The following is a 21,061-nucleotide window of genomic DNA, read 5'->3' as shown; positions in this document are numbered from 1 at the left end:
ACGTCATTATGGAATTAGGGACACTGCACTCAGTCTTCTGATTTCGTATCTGAAGAATTGGATTGAGAGGGTTGATGTAAATGGAAAGAGATCTCCCGGGTCTCCAGTTACTGTGGGGGTCCCTCAAGGATCAATTCTTGGACCATTTCTCTTCCTTGTTTATATAAATGACCTGCCACATCTCCTAGGTGATAAACTCGAGATAGTATTGTTTGCTGATACTTCTTTAATTTTTAAAATAAAAAGTCGTCTTCCAATATATGATATAATAGTAAATTGGTTTAGTGTTAATAATTTAATGTTAAATAGTAAAAAGACAAAATGTATTAAATTCACTAGTCCCAATGTAAGATGTGTCAAAACGAGTGTACGTTTAAACGGGGAAGCATTAGATGTTTTAGAATCAACAGAGTTCCTTGGTATGACAATAGACTCTAAGCTCCAATGGGGCCCCCATATAAATAAATTGGCGAATAGACTCAGCTCTGCAGCCTATGCGGTAAAAAAAAATGACTTCTGACTGATGTGGATACGGCTCGCCTTGTGTACTTCATTTATTTCCACAGTAGAATGTCGTATGGCATCCTACTCTGGAGTAATGTAGCTGACATTAATACTATTTTTGTACTGCAGAAGAGGGCTATTCGTGCAATTTATAACCTGGGCCTGGAGTTAGTAACTCTATTTTGGGGCAATGTATACGTTTTTACAACAGGATCCCAGAAAACGTTCAAAATAATTCAATTATAAAATTCAAAAGAACCGTTAAAGAGCGTTTGTGTGCTGAAGGATATTACGACACTAATGACTTTTTAGTTGATTGCACACCTTGGGAATGAAATGATCGCCTCCAGGCTGTTTCAAATAACTAAAATATAATTATTATTGTATATGTAAAATGGAAAAAAAAATATCCCGCTGAGTTTCTTTCGCCGGTTCTACTCAGGTCCGAGGTGTTAAATTCCGAACCGGTGGTAGATTTTTGAATAAAGATTTTTGACTTCGACTTTGAGTCCTGTCTGAAACTGAGAGTTTAAGACTGCTGATACAGGCCTTTTCCAAAAAATGCTAAATATCCTGGTTCTCCACCTTCCGTTTCCAATCGGGTCTTTCGAAATACGTGATCAGCCAAACAGCCTCTTCAGTCTGCTACTAATGCAAGTAACGTCATTAGCTTCGGTTCTTCTCCAGGATTAAGATCCAAAGTGGCGCTGAAGCGGCGAGAACTCTGGAGTGCTCTAGCAACGTGATGCAACCGTCGACGCTTTGAAAGATACGCGTGCAAACGCGTTGACGGAGACATCCTGATGGCCTTTGAAGTCTGGATGGGACGAAAGCGACAAGTCACATTCCTACTTACGCAGATAATGACCGGTCACGGCTGTTTTAGAGACACTCTGTATAAAATCGTTCGTGAAACGATACACGGTAATAATACTGTGGCACGGACAGGGACATCACGAGATCTCCTCTGGATAATTAAAGAGGCACACCGGTCGCCAACATTGACTCTCTGATCCTTGGAAAATCTGTGTTCTCCAAGTTGCCAACTCTAAATTTCACTGACAATAGCAGGCTTAGGCGTACAGACTCCACATTTTTCTGTTTTATGTTTGGTCAAACGAAGCCTCCACAACCCTCAACAAGTTCTGATTTTGCTCGATCGCAAAGTTGATGGAGCGGGTATATGGGGTATCGATAAATGTCATCGCGTCAGCTTTTTAATAGTTTGGTTCAAGAGCCTATCTGGCAAAACGATGCTAGTTTTCATCGTTTACTTGTGACTGGCACCACTTGCGAGAAATGTATTTCACTATTTTGACCAGACCACTATTGTTTGGTTATTACTAGCTCCGAATTCAACAGTAGTAAATCGATTTCGAAGTCACCAGTCGCCGGCGCCGAAAAAACTTTGTCTCAACCAACAACGAGTAAACAATTTATATAAAATGTTGACTGTCTTAAAAAACATAGCTTTCTTAGTTCATGCGTAGAAGAACTGTTTTAAGTTACCACCACTTCCTCTTTTGAAATGTCTGATGTGACAGATGATTATTGAATTGATTTAAGAAAAAGAGTTTAAACACGAAGTAAAAAGAAATTGGATTAAAGATCAAAACGTTTTAAGCGCCTATGCGAATTCATATAAGATGCTGGATAAAAGATTTAAGCGACATTAATTATAGATTTCAGGTACAGCCCAAATGTTTTAAGCGACATCAAGAATGGATTTCAGATGCGGGCATAATGATTCAAACGCCCAATTTTACGTAACTTTCGTCAGGATAAACCGCTTAAGTCAAAATCAATATATGTATGAAGTCCATCTTTTCTAAAATTGTGTAAAATATGTGTCGCATTAATACTGTCAGATTAAAACTGTTCCTAAATTTACTGATGTTTCAAACGACAAAAAAGTGCTCAGACCGCCACGAAACCGAGCTCAGTCGACGCAGAAAAATCTGGCGATTCCGAATATGTATTTAATTCAATATCGGCCAAGATGTCGCTTAATACAAATAGCCCGTGAACCCTCGATTATGATAGCAACAATGGCTGTGCTATAACCGTAATACCCACCACCCACTGGTCTAAATAAACATCAAGATGTTTAAAGTTGGAGCAGTAAGGTTTTTTAGCAGCGTTTATTCAACAGATGGTAAATTTAATAAATCCACCTTCAACCTGCGATTTATCAGGGTTGATGTTAAGTCCGCATCGCTTACTCCACTCAGAGATTAAAACAAGATCGTCATTAAAAGCATCAATCGCAGCAGGAATATCTTTTAGTGTTACAAGACGATAAATCTGGATATCCTCTGCATACATATGTTACAGAGAACAAAAGCATAAAGTAATAGAATTAATGAAAATTGCAAAGAGTAAAGGAGATAAGACGCCACCGCGAGGAACCCTAGCTTGAACATCCCAACATGAGGGGAAAGTCTCATTAAGGCGTATACGATGTCGCCGGCCCTTAAGGTAACTCTAATACCAATCTATCATGATAAACGCAGTTAAATACGTTGCTAAACTCCAAAAGAATCAAATGGTAAGTTTTTTTTTTATCCATGACTGCACGAATATCATTAACTATTACGTTAACTATAGGCCTATAGCAATTTTGTCCGTAATTGATAAAATCTTTGAGAAAATAATTGTTGGACAGATAAGTAATTTTTTAGAACACCATAAAGTGTTGACTGATACACAGCATGGCTTTAGGAAAGGGCGCAACACTGTTTCTGCCATATCAGAATTTGCAGAATGCACTAATGAATGCTTACACTCTGGTAAACAGATAATAAGCATTTTTATAGATTATAAAAAAGCATTCGATACCTTAGACCATAATATCTTACTGCAAGCGATGGATGAATGCGGAATACGCGGCCCTGTCAATGATTGGCTCAAAAGGTACTTAACTGGTAGGAAGATACGAACGATGGTCGCCGGTGTGTATGGTGATGAAGCGCCTGTGAATCTCGGTGTGCCGACCGGCTCCGTTTTCGGGCCGGTCGGCTACATTATGCATGTTAACAGTGTGTCTAATATTGTCAATAAATGTCGGGTGTTCATGTATGCAGATGATATGTGTTTAATGTATGCGTCAAAACATATAACTGAAGTTCAAAAATATATACAGGAGGACTTCGACAATATCTGCAAATGGGCACATGACAATGGAATCATATTAAATAACGAAAAAACTAAACGTATGCATATATACTCGCCATATAATCTGAGAGCTAAGTACGTTGAGTCACAATATCTTACTGTAGTAGGTCACACGTATGATTGTTTACATAACAACAAATTAAACTGCAACTGTATAAAACTACAATATGTAGATAGATTTAAGTATTTAGGCCTAAACATCGATAGTAATTTCAACTGGAAGATACATGTAAATGACGTTTGTAGCAGGTTAAGATCAGTATTATGCAAACTTTATCAATTAAATTCTGTATTAAATAAACATACTTTAAGGATCGTATACTTTGCGCTTGCTGACTCGTTGATAAGTTACGGATTAATTGTATACGGGCGAACGTTTATGACGTATATAAAGGACGTTAAGAATTTACAAATAAGACTGATCAAGTTCCTAGTAAGTAAAAAAGATAAGGATAATTGTAATAAGGATTATGAAAAACTCTTTAGTGTTTGTAAATTTTACCGATTGAAAAAAAATTGAATATTTAATAGGATTAGAGTATTATTACAATAAAGAATATAAAATACCGATAAAAAATGTATACAATACCCGGAATGTGGAAAAGAATAAATTAGTACAACCAAAATTAAGAAATTATTATGGAGAGAGATTGTCAGCATATATTGTACCTAAAGAATTTAATAAAATTGATATGTTAAGGAAAAACGATAAAATAAGTAGGCAAATGTTAAAAGGAAAACTTAGGGACTTGTTTCTCAATGACAAAAACCTGTCGTCATCGTGAAACAAGACCGCAGTGAACTTTATAATATTAAAAATAAGTTATAGTGTTGATTTACTTTTAAGTTTTTAAGAAGTTATGTTTTATTTTTTTTTTAATTTTATTATGAACCATTATTTTTGTATTTTAAACAAAATGAGCGCGTCTCACCGTCAAGCCTAATAGCTTGGTGAGAACAAATAAAATTGCTAACAATATTGTATTATTACTATGAAATAAATAATTTAAAAAAAAAAAAAATCAGTAACCGTAACAAGAGCTAAAAACATACTATGCCTGCACTACCTGCACGGAAGCCGGATTGGAATTGGAGGGTTGAGAATAGAGTGATTGTCGAGGAAACTGTTGAAAAACTATTTTTTCTAAAATTTTGGAAAGGAAGGGAAAAATAAAAATCAGTTGTTTATGGTATAGGTTGCCGGACGAGCATATGGGCCACCTGATGGTAAGTGGTCACCACCGCCCATAGAAAATGGCGCTGTAAGAAATATTAACTATTCCTTACATCGCCAATGCGCCACTACTAACCTTGGGAACTAAAATGTTATGTTCCTTGTGCCTGTAGTTACACTGGCTCACTCACCCTTCAAACCAGAACACAAAAATACTCAGTACTGTTTTTTGGCAGTAGAGTATCTGATGAGTGTGTGGTACCTACCCAAAAGAGCTTGCACAAAGCCCTACCACCAAGTAAGACATCAAGTAGAATAATCATTTTACGTCTTACGCAATCAGTACCAACGGCATTCGAAGACACGGATAATTTGTAATTTCTAATTTGAATAATTATAACATTATTTTAATCACTCTTTATTCCCACTTCGAGTAAAGCAGTTAGTTATAAGCCAATTATTGTATTAATATAATTTTAATAAATAATTAATAATTATTCGTTTTTTTTTCGATCTCCTGACTGAGCGTGGTTTAATTTTCGCTATCAGTGTTTTTAATTCGTACGACAACCACGATGCTGAAATTTGTTTAATCTTAATTGGTCTTAAAGGAGCATGGATATCGTATAACTAAGTGAGCAGCGCGATAAAAAGGAAAATGCTCATTTTAGTATGGAACCCCGTCCTATGTTGAGTCAAATCCTAAGCTGTTTTTACGTTGTAAACCAATATTTTAAACCAATGATTATTTTCCATATAGAGACTAAAATAAATACGGTAATGTGATTTTTTCCGTTTATTGATAGTTTTTACACCTATCTTTAGAAGATAAGCACCTTTAAAATAATTGTGTGAAGGTGAATGAATAATAATAAATCATAAAATTTGTTTTATAAGTTTATAGTTATAGAAAAAGCTACTCAATTTCTACCGTAAGGTTTTGTTACCGTAAACTTTCGAATTTCAATAAGATGAAAATAAGAGAATCAATAGATGCTTTAAAATAAACCGAGTATCTAGTTAATGTGTAAGCAGGTAACCTATTTAGGTACCTATTTGTTTTATTAAAATATTTTTCTACGTGCCTATAAATTAAAAGTGTAGGTGACTCTGATTTAATTATAATTGTTTTTAGTCTTAATGTTTAGTTACGTGTAGTCAAAATTCTTTAATTATTATACAGCATTTGAATACTATCGATTATTTAAGGACGTGATATTTGACGATCATATATGCTAAAAAAAAACATATAACATCAATATTAATAAACTTCTAAGTAAAGTTAGCCAAAAACTATGTAATTAATTACGCGTCGTGTGGATATCCTAGTTGCGCTGTCAACACAAAACAGGTAGGTAGCTACATTTAGTTATCGCGCGGTAGTTTACCTACGTCCAAGCGCCGCTACGGGCTAACAGGGTAGCAGGCTTCCTTTAATAAAGAAGCATGATCCAATCCCCCTTCAACGTTAAATGTTGTGAACTTGGGACAAAAAATAATAAGAACTGTTTACCTATCATGGTATTTAAAATATTTATTTTAAAATGGAATTATACTTATTTACAATGATTGACAAACTTTAAACTACCTTTTTACCTACATAAATACACTAACCTTAACAAATGTTCAAAGACCTCCTTTTCGTGTTATACACAGTTCGGCATATTTACGCATATTGTCTTTCACACGCTTTAACATGAATTGGTCACTTTTAACAGTTTCGAAGTACATTCGCATCGCAAACTGCATTGTGAGTGAACGCGTCGTTGTGAGGAAAAAATATCCTTATCTTTTAGATAAGCATAAACAAAACCTTGCGTATCGAGCTCGAGTAGTTGTTGTTTGCGTTATGAAACTTTTGTGTAATGGAAGAGAATTCTTATCTGGATAACAATGTTATGCAGTTATGTGATTATGTTGACGACTTTGAGAATGGAGATTTACTAGCAGCGGAACGAGTTGTACGAAACGTTGAAGATTATACACAACCGATGAATTCAAATAATTTGGAATGTAGTTCAAATAAACGTAGTCGTTTAGAAGAGATGGAGAATAAAGATGAAGGAATGGACGCAGGTTTCTCGAAGTAGGGCGAAAAGAAGATCTATTCAGGATATTCAATTAAGTGTTACTTGCAAAGATAAATTTCCTAAGCAATTTGCTTTGGCTAAATTACTTAAATCGCATAATATTGATGGCGTTATGAAACTTAAATATGTTAATCCTTATAAAATTCTTATGAGTTTTAACACAGAAGACTTAGCGGAGAAGTGTATGAACTGTGAAGGACTTCGTAGTATATGTTGGAGGAGCCAAAAACCATGGGAGGTAGGAATTTCTTATGGCAATGTTAAGGATATCGATTCAGATTTATCAGAAGAAGATTTATTAAATTATCTACAAGGTGAAATCGAAATTTTGTCAGTTAAGAGGCTTAGTCGTAGAAGCAGCAATGAGTGGACGGCGAGTGAATCTATTAGAGTTGGGTTCAAAGGATCTTCCTTACCTCCTTATATTTTTATACTGGATTTGAGAATCAAAGTTGAACCTTTCATATTTCCTGAAACCCAGTGCTCCAAATGTTGGAGATTCGGACATACAAAAACTTATGCCCTTCTAATAAAATTATATGCCCAAAGTGTGGTGGACATCATGAAAATTGCGAAAGTACCTCATTCAAGTGTGTCAACTGTGGAGGAAAGCATTTGGCGTTATCAAAATCTTGTCGAATTTAAAAAAAGGAAAAAAGAATCAGAGAACTTATGTAAGAATTTAATGTCACATATAGGAAAGCATTGTTATTATACGTTCCCCCTTCTCCTTCACCATGTGAAGAGTCGCAGACACAGAATAGATCTTCCACACATTCTTGATGTACATAAAATTCTTGATGTACATAGATCTTCAGATTCTTCATCTCCTACTTTTGCTGAGGTAGTTAGATCGGTGAACCCCCAAACTAAAAAAGTGACACCTAAAAAAAGTGTATCAACAAAGACTATCCCTGAAAAGCAATCTGGGCAAGAAGATATAGTGGACGCTACTTTAATGGAAGTATCTCAAAATATGAGTTCAGAAGAAGAAGTGAAATGCCCTCCCCCTTGCGAAGAGAACATGAACCTGGAACTGAGGATCGATTATTATCTTTTAAGGAACTGATTCAGAAAATTAGGAAGATTTTTATTTAAAAAAAATACAATATTTTTTTTAAATTAAAAACTCGTTACAAGTTGTTTTGGACTGGGTAGTAGCTTTTGTTTCAAAAAGTATTTCGGATGTATCAGAGTTTTTTAAAAGTATGTCTTTGTTTATAAACGGATAGTAGTTATGTAAAACACTTAAATTTTAATATATTTCAATGGAATGCTCGTAGTTTAAGGTCTAAGTTGTCATCTTTTAAGAATTTGTTGATCCAGGAGAAAATTCATGTGGCTGCTATTACAGAGACGTGGTGGAATTCGGAATATAGATTGAAAGTTAGTAATTATAATATATACAGGATGTCCCAAAAGTCGACGTCAAGCCGAAATAAACTGACAGGTAATGCCACACTAGTTATCAGAAAAATTAAAAAAAAATTTAAGTCATGTATTTTTGAAGTTATGGAAATTTTTCTTTTATTCCAGAAAATGTGCACCATGTAACCGTTTTTTCATTCCTGTTGTTACAAATATTTACTTTTTGCCAATTTTTTTTCTCTTACGTCATCCCGAATAGTGCTTTATGTAACCTATGATCCTAAACCCTGTGCCGATCACTCCAACTTGTAGGAAAATGTCATTTTATACCGTACCAAGTTTTCAAAATTAATTTTTCGCTCTACTTCAACTGATCGTCCTGAAAAAAAAATGTACTACTGCAGTTTGACAAGCAGATTTAAAAGTTAGCGCATTTAATAAGGATTCTAACGTGGTATAACACTTACTCCATTATTTCTTAGATCGGCCTTAAAATTTTTTTTGTTAAACAAAGTCTGTTTTTAACAATCTCTTTGAAATTACAAAAAACGATTCTAGTGCACTCAAAGCGTTCCTAATGACCACAGCGTGGTTTAAATAAGATAGAGAGAGAGATTCCATAAAGTGTGAGCGAGACAGATAGTGACGCTTGTGACATACGGACGCAAATAAGTGAACGAGACAGAGAGATAGAGAGTCACGTTAAGTGTGAGCAAGACAGGCAGAGACGCTACTTATTGGTATTGATACACGCACTACAGATCCTTCGTTTACTACGCATCTTTTCGTAATTGCTGGTGTTATTTTGTGTTCTAACTACTTTGGCTTCGTTTACGTACTTGTTTGCTTGTGATTTGGATTTGGACATTTGTGATCTACGACGACCTTTGCTTTTCCCTGGACTAACGTGTTATTGTGTATTTGTACCATACCATGGCTACGTACACTACACAGGAATATGCCAACATGCACCTCATTTATGGAGAATGTTTATGTAATGCCAGTGAAGCCGCGAGACGGTATCGCGAGAGATACCCTAATGCAGATCGCTATCCGGATCACAGAGTTTTTACCAATGTGCACCGTCTACTGTTCTCTGAGGGCCGACTGCCAAACCAAGTGCATGGTGAAGGTAGAATTTCACTACCCTACGAGGCAGTTGTCCTTCAAGCAGTTGATGAGGACCCAAGTTGTTCGGTACGTGGAATTGAGGCTAGCACAGGTGTGCCCAAAAGTACAGCTCACCGAATACTACAAAAAAATGAGTTCCATCCATTTCATGTACAGCGAGTACAAACCTCGAGATTATGAACCTCGGGTTGCTTTTTGCCAAACAATGATTCAAAAACACCGAGAAGAACTACAATTCTTAGAAAATTTTTTGTGGTCGGATGAATCAACCTTTAAAAAAGACGGCTACATGAACCTACACAATCTACACGAGTGGCACGTCGAAAATCGTGGCACGATTGATGAGACAAGATAGATCACAGTACCGTTTCAAAGTTAACATGTGGACTGGAATTTTGAACGGAAAAGTCATAGGGCCTTTTGAGTTACCAGAAGTTTTAAATGCTGAAATTTATTTGGATTTCTTACAAAATCATTTACCTAATTTGCTGGAGGACGTGCCGCTTACTATTTTAAGAGATATGTGGTTCTAGCAAGATGGTTGTCCTGCGCATTACAGCCGCTTAGTTCGAGACCACCTTAACGAGGAATATCCAGACAGATGGATAGGGCGGGCTGGTACAATCTCATGGCCCGCCCGCTCACCCGATTTAAATCCTCTAGATTTTTTTTACTGGGGAGCAGTAAAGGAAAAAGTCTATTCCAAGTCGATTGAAAATGTAGAAGAGCTTAGACAGAGAATAGCGGAAGTAGTAGAATTTGTAAATAATGGAAGATTTGCCCGCCTCATTTCACGATCTTTTTTAAGGAGATGTCGAGCTTTCAGCATTGCTGCTGAAGGACGGCAATTTGAACATCTTTTATAAAAAAAAAGTAATAAAAATCATAAAAAAGAAACTGTCTATTTTACTCTAGTTTACTTATTTGCGTCCGTATGTCATAAGCGTCACTATCTGTCTCGCTCACACTTTATGGAATGCCTCTCTCCATCTTATTTAAACCACGCTGTGGTCAATAGGAACGCTTTGAGTGCACTAGAATCGTTTTTTGTAATTTCAAAGAGATTGTTGAAAACAGACTTTGTTTAACAAAAAAAAATTTTATGGCCGATCTAAGAAATAAAGGAGTAAGTGTTATACTACGTTAGAATCCTTATTATGTGTTCCGTTTGACGTCCGAAGTCCATTATGAGAGAGGGCATCGTCTTTCCTTGTCTTGTCGTTAGATGTCGCTACTTTACCGTCACGTGAACGCTCCTGTAGGGCCACTAGTGGCCAAATCTGTAACTAACTAACAGCACCAAGAAAGCCACCATTCCGAAGTCATTGTTGCGTCATTTTTCAAGCCGTACGCAAGTCGTTAGAGATTCATGTAAAATAAAGTTTTCAATTGAATTTTAATTTTATAAAAAATTTAAATAAATTAACTTTCGAGATTAAAGTAGAAAGTTACTTGCTTAAGACTTAAAACCGGTCACGTGAAAATGAACAACGAAGATAAAATAGCCGTGCAAAGCGTGGATGAGCTTGGCGACCACGATCCTGGTCGTTTACAAGGGGTACCGCCCTCATCATCGTGCGAATCAAGGTCTTCGAGTTCAGATTCAAGTTCGAATGAGGATGACGAGCCTCCATCAAAGAGGCGACGGCGCCATCACAGCCATAGCATTTCCATGCGAGAAATAGACCGAAGATTTGAATTACTGTCTCAACAGTTGGTAAGTCACGTTCATAATATTGTAAACACAAATTACTCTATCACACAGCCAAGTATATCCTGTTCCGCAACGACTCCTGCTCTTGGAGCGATTAACAATAATACATTAGACGACCCCTTTTTACAACCGCCAGCCTTGGTAAAGGATATAGCGGAACTAGATGTTTCTGTTAAAGAACCAGCCGTGCCAAAAGCGAACCCGGACCGGGTTACTAAGTTAGCTTCCATGCAAAGGTTCGACTCACCAGATTGGAACTCTGTGCGGTATACTGAGGTACAAAAGAAGTATACTGCCTTTCCGGCTTTCACAGAGCTAAAAGTAAATGAGGAGTTACGACATCTGGAGGATCCGTACGCTCCGCTTAGGTGGTTTCAGATGGAACGTAGCTTTGCTGCTTTGTCAAATGCGTTTTTAGCACAGAATGAATTTGTTAACTTAGCCTTACGTAGTTTGATTGATTGGTCCGCTAAACCAGGTGCACAATTAACTTCATCTTCAATTTATGACAAATTGAAAGAGCTATTTGGTAATGAATCACAATACAAAACTGTTTCTCATGACATCTTACAAATAGTGTGTGGTAAACGTGCAGAGGTTATAGAACTACGACGTAAAGCGCTCCTTAAAGGATTAAAAGGTAAATATGTACGAGAAGATATTGAAAAAATTCCCCCCTCTGCAGAATACATGTTCAATCCACAAGGTTTAGCAGCTTATTTACAAAAAATAGGTGGTATTAATAAATTAGACAAAGATATCGCGACACAACCTAAATCATTTGTTCGTTCGAAATCGCCGGTGCGTTCTAAATCACCGATAGTTTCTATTTCCCGGGAGAAGCCCTTTCGTTTCCAACAAAATAAAGCGAAGCAAGGAAAAAATAGAAAGCGTAATTTCGACGACCACGACAAAAAGAGAAGAGGGGGGCGAAAAGACCAGCACAGTAGAAATAAACACAAATGACTGGACGCAGTTTTCAGGCGGCTGTCTGATGCTTTATCACAGTGTGTGGGTCAAATTAAATCCACCCAAAGCAATTCTAAGATTAATCTCTGCTGCTCGCATACCGTTCAGCCAGACGCCGCCATTAATTTTACCTACGTCAGACATAATGAGAAGATTTCAAACGCCGAGTTCAGTAGTAATGTCTTTAGAAATTCAATCCATGATTCAACATCGAATTCTCGAGCCCGCACCGCCAACTCCATCTTTCATATCCCCACTTTTCATTATAACGAAGAACAATGGAAAAAATCGTGTGATCTTCAACTTGAGGGCATTGAATCAATTCATGAAACCAAAACATTTTTACCTGTTTCATCATCATCGAATGCCAACATTTTTACAAACAAGCGATTGGATGGTAAAACTCGATATAAGCCAAGCATACTACCATCTGCCAATAATGGAAAGTCATCGTTGTTTTTTACGAGTCAGTTACGAAGGCCAATTGCTGCAGATGACATGTCTACCCTTTGGGCTCGCGGCAGCCCCGAAGATGTTTGCATCGGTCACAAATTGGACTGCCGAAATGTTACGCAGAAAGGGCCTTCGCCTGAAAGTTTATTTGGACGACTTTTTAATAGCCCATCAACACAGAGACACCCTGAAAACCCATGTTCAAATGGCAATCGAGTTCCTCAACAGACTTGGTTGGCATATCAACATGAACAAGTCTATACTCAACCCGACAATGTCTTTAGAGTTTCTCGGTATCGTCTGGAACACACAACACAACATCAAAAGTTTACCTCTAGAAAAAGTAAGAAAAGTCCGCCAATATCTAATGTCTCGCTTGACAGCAGGCATTTGGACCCTCAAGCAGGCGCAACGCCTCTTAGGGTATCTCAACTTTGCGACCTTCGTCACCCTCTGGGGAAGGTTGCATTGCCGTACGCTGCAGCGCCACAGCAATCTTCTACAGAAACACTCACGCCGGCCTAGTGTATTCGGAGACGAGGTACGAAAGGAATTGAAATGGTGGCTAGACAATATCGATCAAATTCACCCCGTAAAACTACCAGTCAATTACGTGGTTACAGACGCCTCGGACATTCAATGGGGTGCTTTGGTGAACAACAACTCACTAAAAGGCAGTTGGAGTCAAGATCAGCTGGGCTGGCACTGCAATTTAAAAGAAATGCATGCAGTGATAGCGGCCATCTCGTCACAAGCGAATGTTCTAAAAAATTCAACCGTGATCTTACAGAGCGACAACAAGACGGTAGTATCGTATATAAAGAACGAGGGTGGAACAAGATCTCAAAAACTTTTGGAGTTGACCAAACACCTCCTGGAACTAATAGACAGCCTGAACGTTGTACTCCTCCCTCACCATCTACCGGGAATGTACAATACGGAAGCCGATCACCTCTCGCGCAATCGCGCCGGCTCCGAATGGCATCTTTTGAGCGAAGGAACAAAGAAGGTGTTCAAACTGTGGGGAACACCAGAACTAGATCTGTTCGCCTCAAAAAACGCTCACGTCGTTTCGAAGTATGTGTCGCTAGACTTATCAGACTCGAACGCCTACTTTCACGACGCTTTCAGCAGATGTTGGACATACAATCTTGCTTGGATCTTTCCTCCGCCAAGTCTGCTTCCACGGGTTCTACACCATTTGAACTCGGCCAGAGGAAAGTTCATAATAATAGCGCCGAAGTGGAAAAAACCCTTTTGGCGTCCAGATCTCAAGAACCGCTCCCTAGCACGTCCTTTAAAAATAAGGAACCTGAATATAACATTAGTGGATACAGTGTCGGGTCGCCCTCCAGCACAAGTGCACAACCTACAGCTGGAAGCCTGGCTAGTTTCGGCTGGGACACCTTGACAGAGGATTGGTCTGCACAAGAAAAACATCTTTTGTCGACGTGTTGGAGGACTTCTACAATTAAAACATACATCCCCATATGGAACAGATGGTCCCAATGGTGTAGTGAAAATAATGTAAGCTGTCGTCAACCGGCACCTGCCGCGGTAGCCAGGTATTTAGCAAAACTCTTCCTTACTGATAGATTAGCTTATCGCACTATTCTTGTACATAAATCCGTTATAGCGTCAGTTTGTGAAACACTATCTGATACTAAAATATCCTCAAATAATTTAGTTAAGCATATTTTAAAAGCGGTGTCTTTAGCAAGACCAATTCCACCGAAATTACCAATATGGGATGCAAGAATTGTAATTAACTTTTTAAAAAACACAAGTCCAAATCTTTTTAGTCTTTATGAGGTTTCTAGGCGTACTGCCATAATTATTTTGTTGGCCTCGGGGCGTAGAGTCCACGATTTAACTCTTTTGCGTTGTGACTCTACACATTTAATTGATAATGGGAATTCAATAACCCTGCATCCTGTATTCGGTTCAAAAACTGACTCTGCATCGTATCAGCAGTCTAGTTGGACTTTACTATCATCACCGGATAGAAATACAAATCCTTTGTTTTGGCTAAGAACCCTGCTTAATGTTTCTAAGAAGGTTAGAGGCTCTCTGACAAATTTGTTTATCACTACTAGAGAGCCTCATAGACCAGCCACCGCTGTTATCATAGGTGGCTGGGTAAAGCGAACTCTTTCTGATGCTGGAATCGAAGCTACGCCTGGTAGCTTGAGATCAGCAGTTTCATCTCTAAACTACTTAGAGAAGTACCCATTAGATGATATTTTAGCTAAAGCTAACTGGCGCCATGAAAATACATTTAAAAAATACTACTTTAAAAATGTAGATGAAAGTGGCCTTAACAATAAATCTGAGAAGTCACTCTCTAAATATTTCTCAGTCACAAATTAATAAATTACAATATAATTTAATTGAATGTAATTTGAATTGAACTAATGATCGATAAAAAAATATATATATATATTTCGATTATTTATTTATTTTTATTTTTAATGTAATATTATGTATACTATGTGATATTCATGTAACTTTGCTTAACTTGCATTAAAAGTATAATCACATTGTTGCGTTTTTATTATACAAGCCACCAGGAGATAACAAACATGTCTCTCATAATGGACTTCGGACGTCAAACGGAACACATAATATATAAATTTTACCTTAAAATAAAATTTGTATTATGTTTCCTGAGACGTCCGAAGTCCAGATAATGTCTTCCTGGTGTGTAATACACATACCAACATCATTATCATTATGAGACGAACAATGACTTCGGAATGGTGGCTTTCTTGGTGCTGTTAGTTAGTTACAGATTTGGCCACAAGTGGCGCTACAGGAGCGTTCACGTGACGGTAAAGTAGCGACATCTAACGACAAGACAAGGAAAGACGATGCCCTCTCTCATAATGGACTTCGGACGTCTCAGGAAACATAATACAAATTTTATTTTAAGGTAAAATTTATATATTAAATGCGCTAACTTTTAAAGCTGCAGTAGTACATTTTTTTTTCAGGACGATCAGTTGAAGTAGAGCGAAAAATTAATCTTGAAAACTTGGTACGGTATAAAATGACATTTTCCTACAAGTTGGAGTGATCGGCACAGGGTTTAGGATCATAGGTTACATAAAGCACTATTCGGGATGACGTAAGAGAAAAAAAATTGGCAAAAAGTAAATATTTGTAACAACAGGAATGAAAAAACGGTTACATGGTGTACATTTTCTGGAATAAAAGAAAAATTTCCATAACTTCAAAAATACATGACTTAAATTTTTTTTTTAATTTTTCTGATAACTCGTGTGGCATTACCTGTCAGGAAATTTCGGCTTGACGTCGACCTACGGGACACTCTGTATAGGCTCGATAGGAATGTCCCATATCCCCATATGTGTATGTGTAGCCCTAATAGTGCATAAATCTATAACGTCAAAATGGGTTAATTTTCAAAATAATAACTTGGACTAGGAAATTATTTGGATTAAAGTCTTTAACTGCGACCAACTGGAAAATATTATATGTATATATTGCTCTCATGAAGTTTATATGGCACAGGCAAAAGTCAAAGTCAAAGTCAAAAATCTTTATTCAATATAGAAGTGTTTACACTTGCTTATTGATTGTCAAAAATCTACCACCGGTTCGGAATTTAGCACCTCGGACCTGAGAAGAACCGGCGAAAGAAACTCAGCGGGATATATTTCTTTTTTTTTTTAACCATTTTCCATGTACAATGATAATTATATTTTAGTTATTTGAAACTGGCTGACTAGGATTTCTTATTTAATCTTTCAACTACTAAAACAATTGTTTTAGGTGACTTTAATGGACATCATACAGCCTGGTCTCACAAAACTGATAGACGCGGTTTACAAATAGTGAATGCTTTTTTAAATTCTGACTTCATTGTTTTAAATTATGGTTCTCCGACGAGATTTCAAATGGTCGAGGGAGTCTTACGAAATTCATCTCCGGATATAACTTTTGTATCATCAGATATAGCCTTGTGCTTTAACTGGCGGGTTTTAAATAAATTTCTAGGAAGTGATCATTTGTGCATAAAAATAACCTCAGCTATTTTTGTATATATAATAATTATCATAAAAAAAGAAATTTTAAAGTAGCTAATTGGCAGAATTTATATTTAGAAAAATCTTTTACTGATCTCGTTATCGCGGGTGATTTACAGGATTCTTACGATCTCTTTATTCATTTAACTAATGAAGCGGCGGATTTATTTATTCCTTATATTAAATTTTGTCAAATTCCTGAAAGTAAATTCTCACCAAAACCTTATTGGAACGCTAATTTGTCTAAGGCCGTTGCAATCAGAAGACTTCATCTAGGTAATTTCAGGAATAATCCTACTCCAGATAACCTTGATACATTCTTAGATGCCGTTAGGGAATCTCAAAGGCTTATGAAATGTGCCGAGAGAAAGGGATGGTCAAGCTTCTGTAACTCAATTGATGAAAAGACTTCTTCGAATCAGGTATGGAGCAGAATGAAATGGATGAAAAGACGAAAACCACCCTTCGTAGGTATTGATAAAGACCAAGCTAGTCGTCTATTATGTAATTTATGTCCTGACTCTGCTTCACCATCTAAGCCAATATTTCTTTCTTCTAACCCAATTTTAGAAACTCCTATTACAAGTTTTGAGTTAGATAATTGTATGAAAGCAAAAGACACAACCCCCGGAGAAGATGAAATTTCATTCTCTATGTTAAAGAATCTTCCAAATAATGCTAAATTATTTTTGTTAAATTTATTTAATGGCTTCCTAGAATCTGGTTTTGTTCGTTCTCAGTGGCGACACATTCGTGTTATTCCAATTTTAAAACCTGGCCGGGACCCTCTTTCTGACTCTGCTTTTCGTCCTATTAAAGAATTAATGTCTTGGGTAAGTAAAATTTTTCATATTTTAATTAAGAAAAGAATGGTTTGTAGAAAAAAAAATACTATCTGACAATACTTTTGGTTTCAGAAAGTCTAGATCATGCCTTGATAATCTTAGTCGCTTAGTTTCTCTAATTCAAATTGGATTTCTAAAAGATTTGTCAACTATGGATTGTAGATATTGATAACGCCTACAATGATGTTGACATTTTGTCATTGACGAAGACAATGGATCGTATGGAATTTGGTATAAAGTTATGTTCGTACATTTAGAACTTTCTTATAGAAAGATATATTTATATTAAAGTTGGCAATCATTTAATTGTTAGGACTTGCAGTCGTGGCCTTGCTCAAGGTGATCCTCTGTCTCCACTTTTGTTTAATATAGCTTCTGTTGACATTTGCAAACAGATCAAATCGGTCATGATTATGCAATACGCAGATTTTGTTTTATTTAAAACTGGTAATGATATATTATAATCTGCGAATGAATTACAGTCTGGTTTAGATTTACTTTGTAAACTTTTATCCGATATTGGTTTGAATCTGTCCTCATCCAAAAGTAAGGTTTGTTTATAGTTAAATGCCTATATTTACAATGGATCCCATCTCATAGTGGCATTATGGAAAACGATATAGTAGATGAGCTTACTAAACAAGCATGTTCAAATGGCTTAACAGTAAGGACAAAACCATTCTACAGTGAGTGTTTATTTATTTCTAAGAATCGTTGCTTGGATTTATGGAAAACATATTTCGATGAAATATCCACTAAGAAGGGTATTTTGTACAAGACTATTCAGCCGGAACCGATGAGTTCTCCTTGAATCAACAACAGCTTAAATAGATATGATATAGTAATAACTTTAAGACCACGATCTGGACACATTCCATTGAACAAGTTTGCTTATATGATGAATAAGACCGATTCCCCTTATTGTGCGGAATGTGATAAAATCGAGGATGTGTATCATAAGATAATGTGTACAATAGTAATGGAATGTATCCGGAATAAACCATAAGTCGGGGGATTAAACTGCGTCCTGTCATTTCCTTTGTCCGCGGCTGCTCTTTATAAACTTGTAAGATTGAGAAAAAAAAAAAGTTTCGAAGTACTGGTGATTTTAAATTTCAACTCCTGTCTGTTTGCATACCCTTTAACATACACGAGACGTTTCCTTGGATATGTGTTGGAATACGGAACTGTCCGAAGTCTCGTAGTCTTTGATTAGTGTTTAATATTGCTGGCAGTAGGTACTCAGCGATTTGGCAACATCTCTCGGTACAAATTGGTAGCACCCGGCAAGCTATCATTCGCACGAATTATGTACTTTGGAGAGTACAGTGAAAAAATTAATTACTTTTATTAAATTTTTATTAATTTTAATACACGTCTCTTGCTTATGGCTACTAAAACGAGAGTCCCTTAGAGCTACACTACACCCACACACGGTCACAACTCACGCACTTTAATACCTCCACCCCTATTTCGAAGCCCTTTCTTCTTTTGAGAAGAAGGGCTGCTGGCTGCTATGAGATTACTCAATTTTACTCAATTCTTCTTCGAAGTCTTTCTTTTCCTTCTTTTATTTGTATTCCGCATCTTTTTAAAGACCCTGAAAGCTGTGAATATTGTTCCAATTGTAATAATTATATAGATAGGAATAATCAAATAATAATATCCATTGTCTTTCAGCTAGTGGAAATTAGGAATCTTTTCCTTTTCAATCAGAGATTCTAGTTTTTAAACATCATCCAAAGGAACATTATTTAACAGCAGGGGCTGGTTTTAATTGTTCACTGTTGTGTTTTTCAATTGAAATGATAATAGCTTCAGAAGTAAATCCTTTTACATTATTCTTATAGTTTTTCACATTGAATAATTTGGTTGAAAAACTGCAACCATCAGGAACTTCAATCAGGTAAGTACCATAACATGATGTATGAGTTTTTTGAGCACATGTTAGAGTGTAGTTTTGTATTGTTTGTACAAGATAATATATAATGTGCATCGTCAAGCTTCTGTATCAATTCTGTATTGGCTTTAAAATGTGTATATTCACAGCTTCTAGATACTTCCTGTTTTGCTATTACGGTATAATCTCACTACTCCGGCTCTATAAAAAACCGGAAGGTGCCGGATTATTGGAATGGTCGGATTACTGGATTATTTTATCGTGTCCGCTTAATACGCTTTTATTTCGCCTTATAGTATTTCTTTAAACTTTCTTATGCTTTCAATATCTTCTCTTCTACTTTTCTCGTGTACCAGCTTACTGTTCTTATTTCTTATTCGCGACTTTCTTTTTCAATGAATATTGTTAAACTTGAAGAATATACAATAATTATATAGTTTGTTGAGAGTTTTATTCCGACACACGATATTAGCCAGCTAATATTGGTGACCCCGACGTGATCGCGTTCGCTACGTACGTTAACCACTAAGATCATCGCGTATCCGTGCGTTTACCTCCCTTTTGGCCGGAAGACCCTGATATTTGGTTTGCTCAGGTAGAAGCACAATTTGAGACCTTGGGTACTAAAGCCGATTCAACAAAATTTTATACCGTTCTGCAGCAACTAGATCGAAGAATTGCGCGTGAGGTTAGGGTCGTGATTTCTAGTCCGCCCAGCGTTGGGAAATATGATAAATTATAAAACGAACTTACTAAACATTTATCTACGTCGCGCGACCACCGGATGCGGCAATTGTTGACCCATGAAGTTAGGAGACCGGAAGCCTTCACAATTTCTCCGCCATTTGCGTTCATTAGCTGGTGACCAGGTGAATGATGATTTCTTAAGAAGCCTGTAAGCTAGCCGTTTGTCCTCGCATATTCAAGCGATAATAGCTTCTCAGACAAGCTTAAGATTAGACGACGTTGCAGAGTTGGCCGACAAAATTAGCGAAGTAACTGAAGGAGCCCTAACGGGACTTCGGTGTTATAAAACTTGGACTGTATTATAATAATTTATTCGCGTATTAAAACTGCACGCAAGGACGATAAAATGTCCGCCTAGTTGGCTGTCGCTCGCTGAGTGACCGGTGAATCGCGGCGCACGCGCAACGGGCCCCGCGCCTCTCTCGTCGTCGGCATATGTGAAGCGCCGACATACTCCCCGGGTTGAAGAGTGCTCTTCAATCTTGATCAGGAAGGGGGCAGATGTTATTGAAAGCGCGACGAATTGTTCCTCTCTTCGTTTTGATTTCTGCTACCCGCGTGACTCCGTCTACGCCGGGAAAGGTCTGTGTGACCCGACCCAGGGACCAGAGCAGCGGTGGTGTTGTTTTGTCCTTGATTAGGACTAAAGACCCTGGTTTCACCTCCCCTCTGGAACTAAACCATTTGGATTTGGCCTGTAGCAAAGAAGTGTACTCATTATGGAAGCGGCTCCAGAAATGATGTCGTATGTACTGGATTCTCCTCCATCGGTCCAGTCGAGTGATGTCGGCTTCAGTCACCCGAGAGCATGGTACTGTCGTCGTCGTTGTCGTCGTAGTGGTCGTCCAATTAGAAAATGAGAGGGAGTTAGTGCCGAAAAATCATTAGGGTCTGAAGAGAGAGGTGTTAGAGGACGCGAATTTAGAATCGCTTATATTTGAGT

At 37.2% G+C, this 21,061-nt stretch overlaps 1 protein-coding gene across 1 annotated transcript; it reads left to right on the top strand.

Moving 5' to 3' along the window:
• Positions 1-12,689: 12,689 nt before the first annotated feature.
• LOC125075511 lies at positions 12,690-14,020 on the top strand. Its single transcript, XM_047687226.1, has one exon. It carries the CDS (start codon positions 12,690-12,692, stop codon positions 13,986-13,988), a length of 1,299 nt encoding a protein of 432 aa, XP_047543182.1. The 3' UTR covers positions 13,989-14,020.
• The last annotated feature ends 7,041 nt before the right edge of the window (positions 14,021-21,061 follow it).

This window comes from Vanessa atalanta, chromosome W (genome assembly GCF_905147765.1).
Source record: "Vanessa atalanta chromosome W, ilVanAtal1.2, whole genome shotgun sequence".
Lineage (NCBI taxonomy): Eukaryota > Metazoa > Arthropoda > Insecta > Lepidoptera > Nymphalidae > Vanessa > Vanessa atalanta.
The sequence above is the reverse complement of the archived record's forward strand: the minus strand, read 5'-3'. Positions and strand labels throughout refer to the sequence as shown.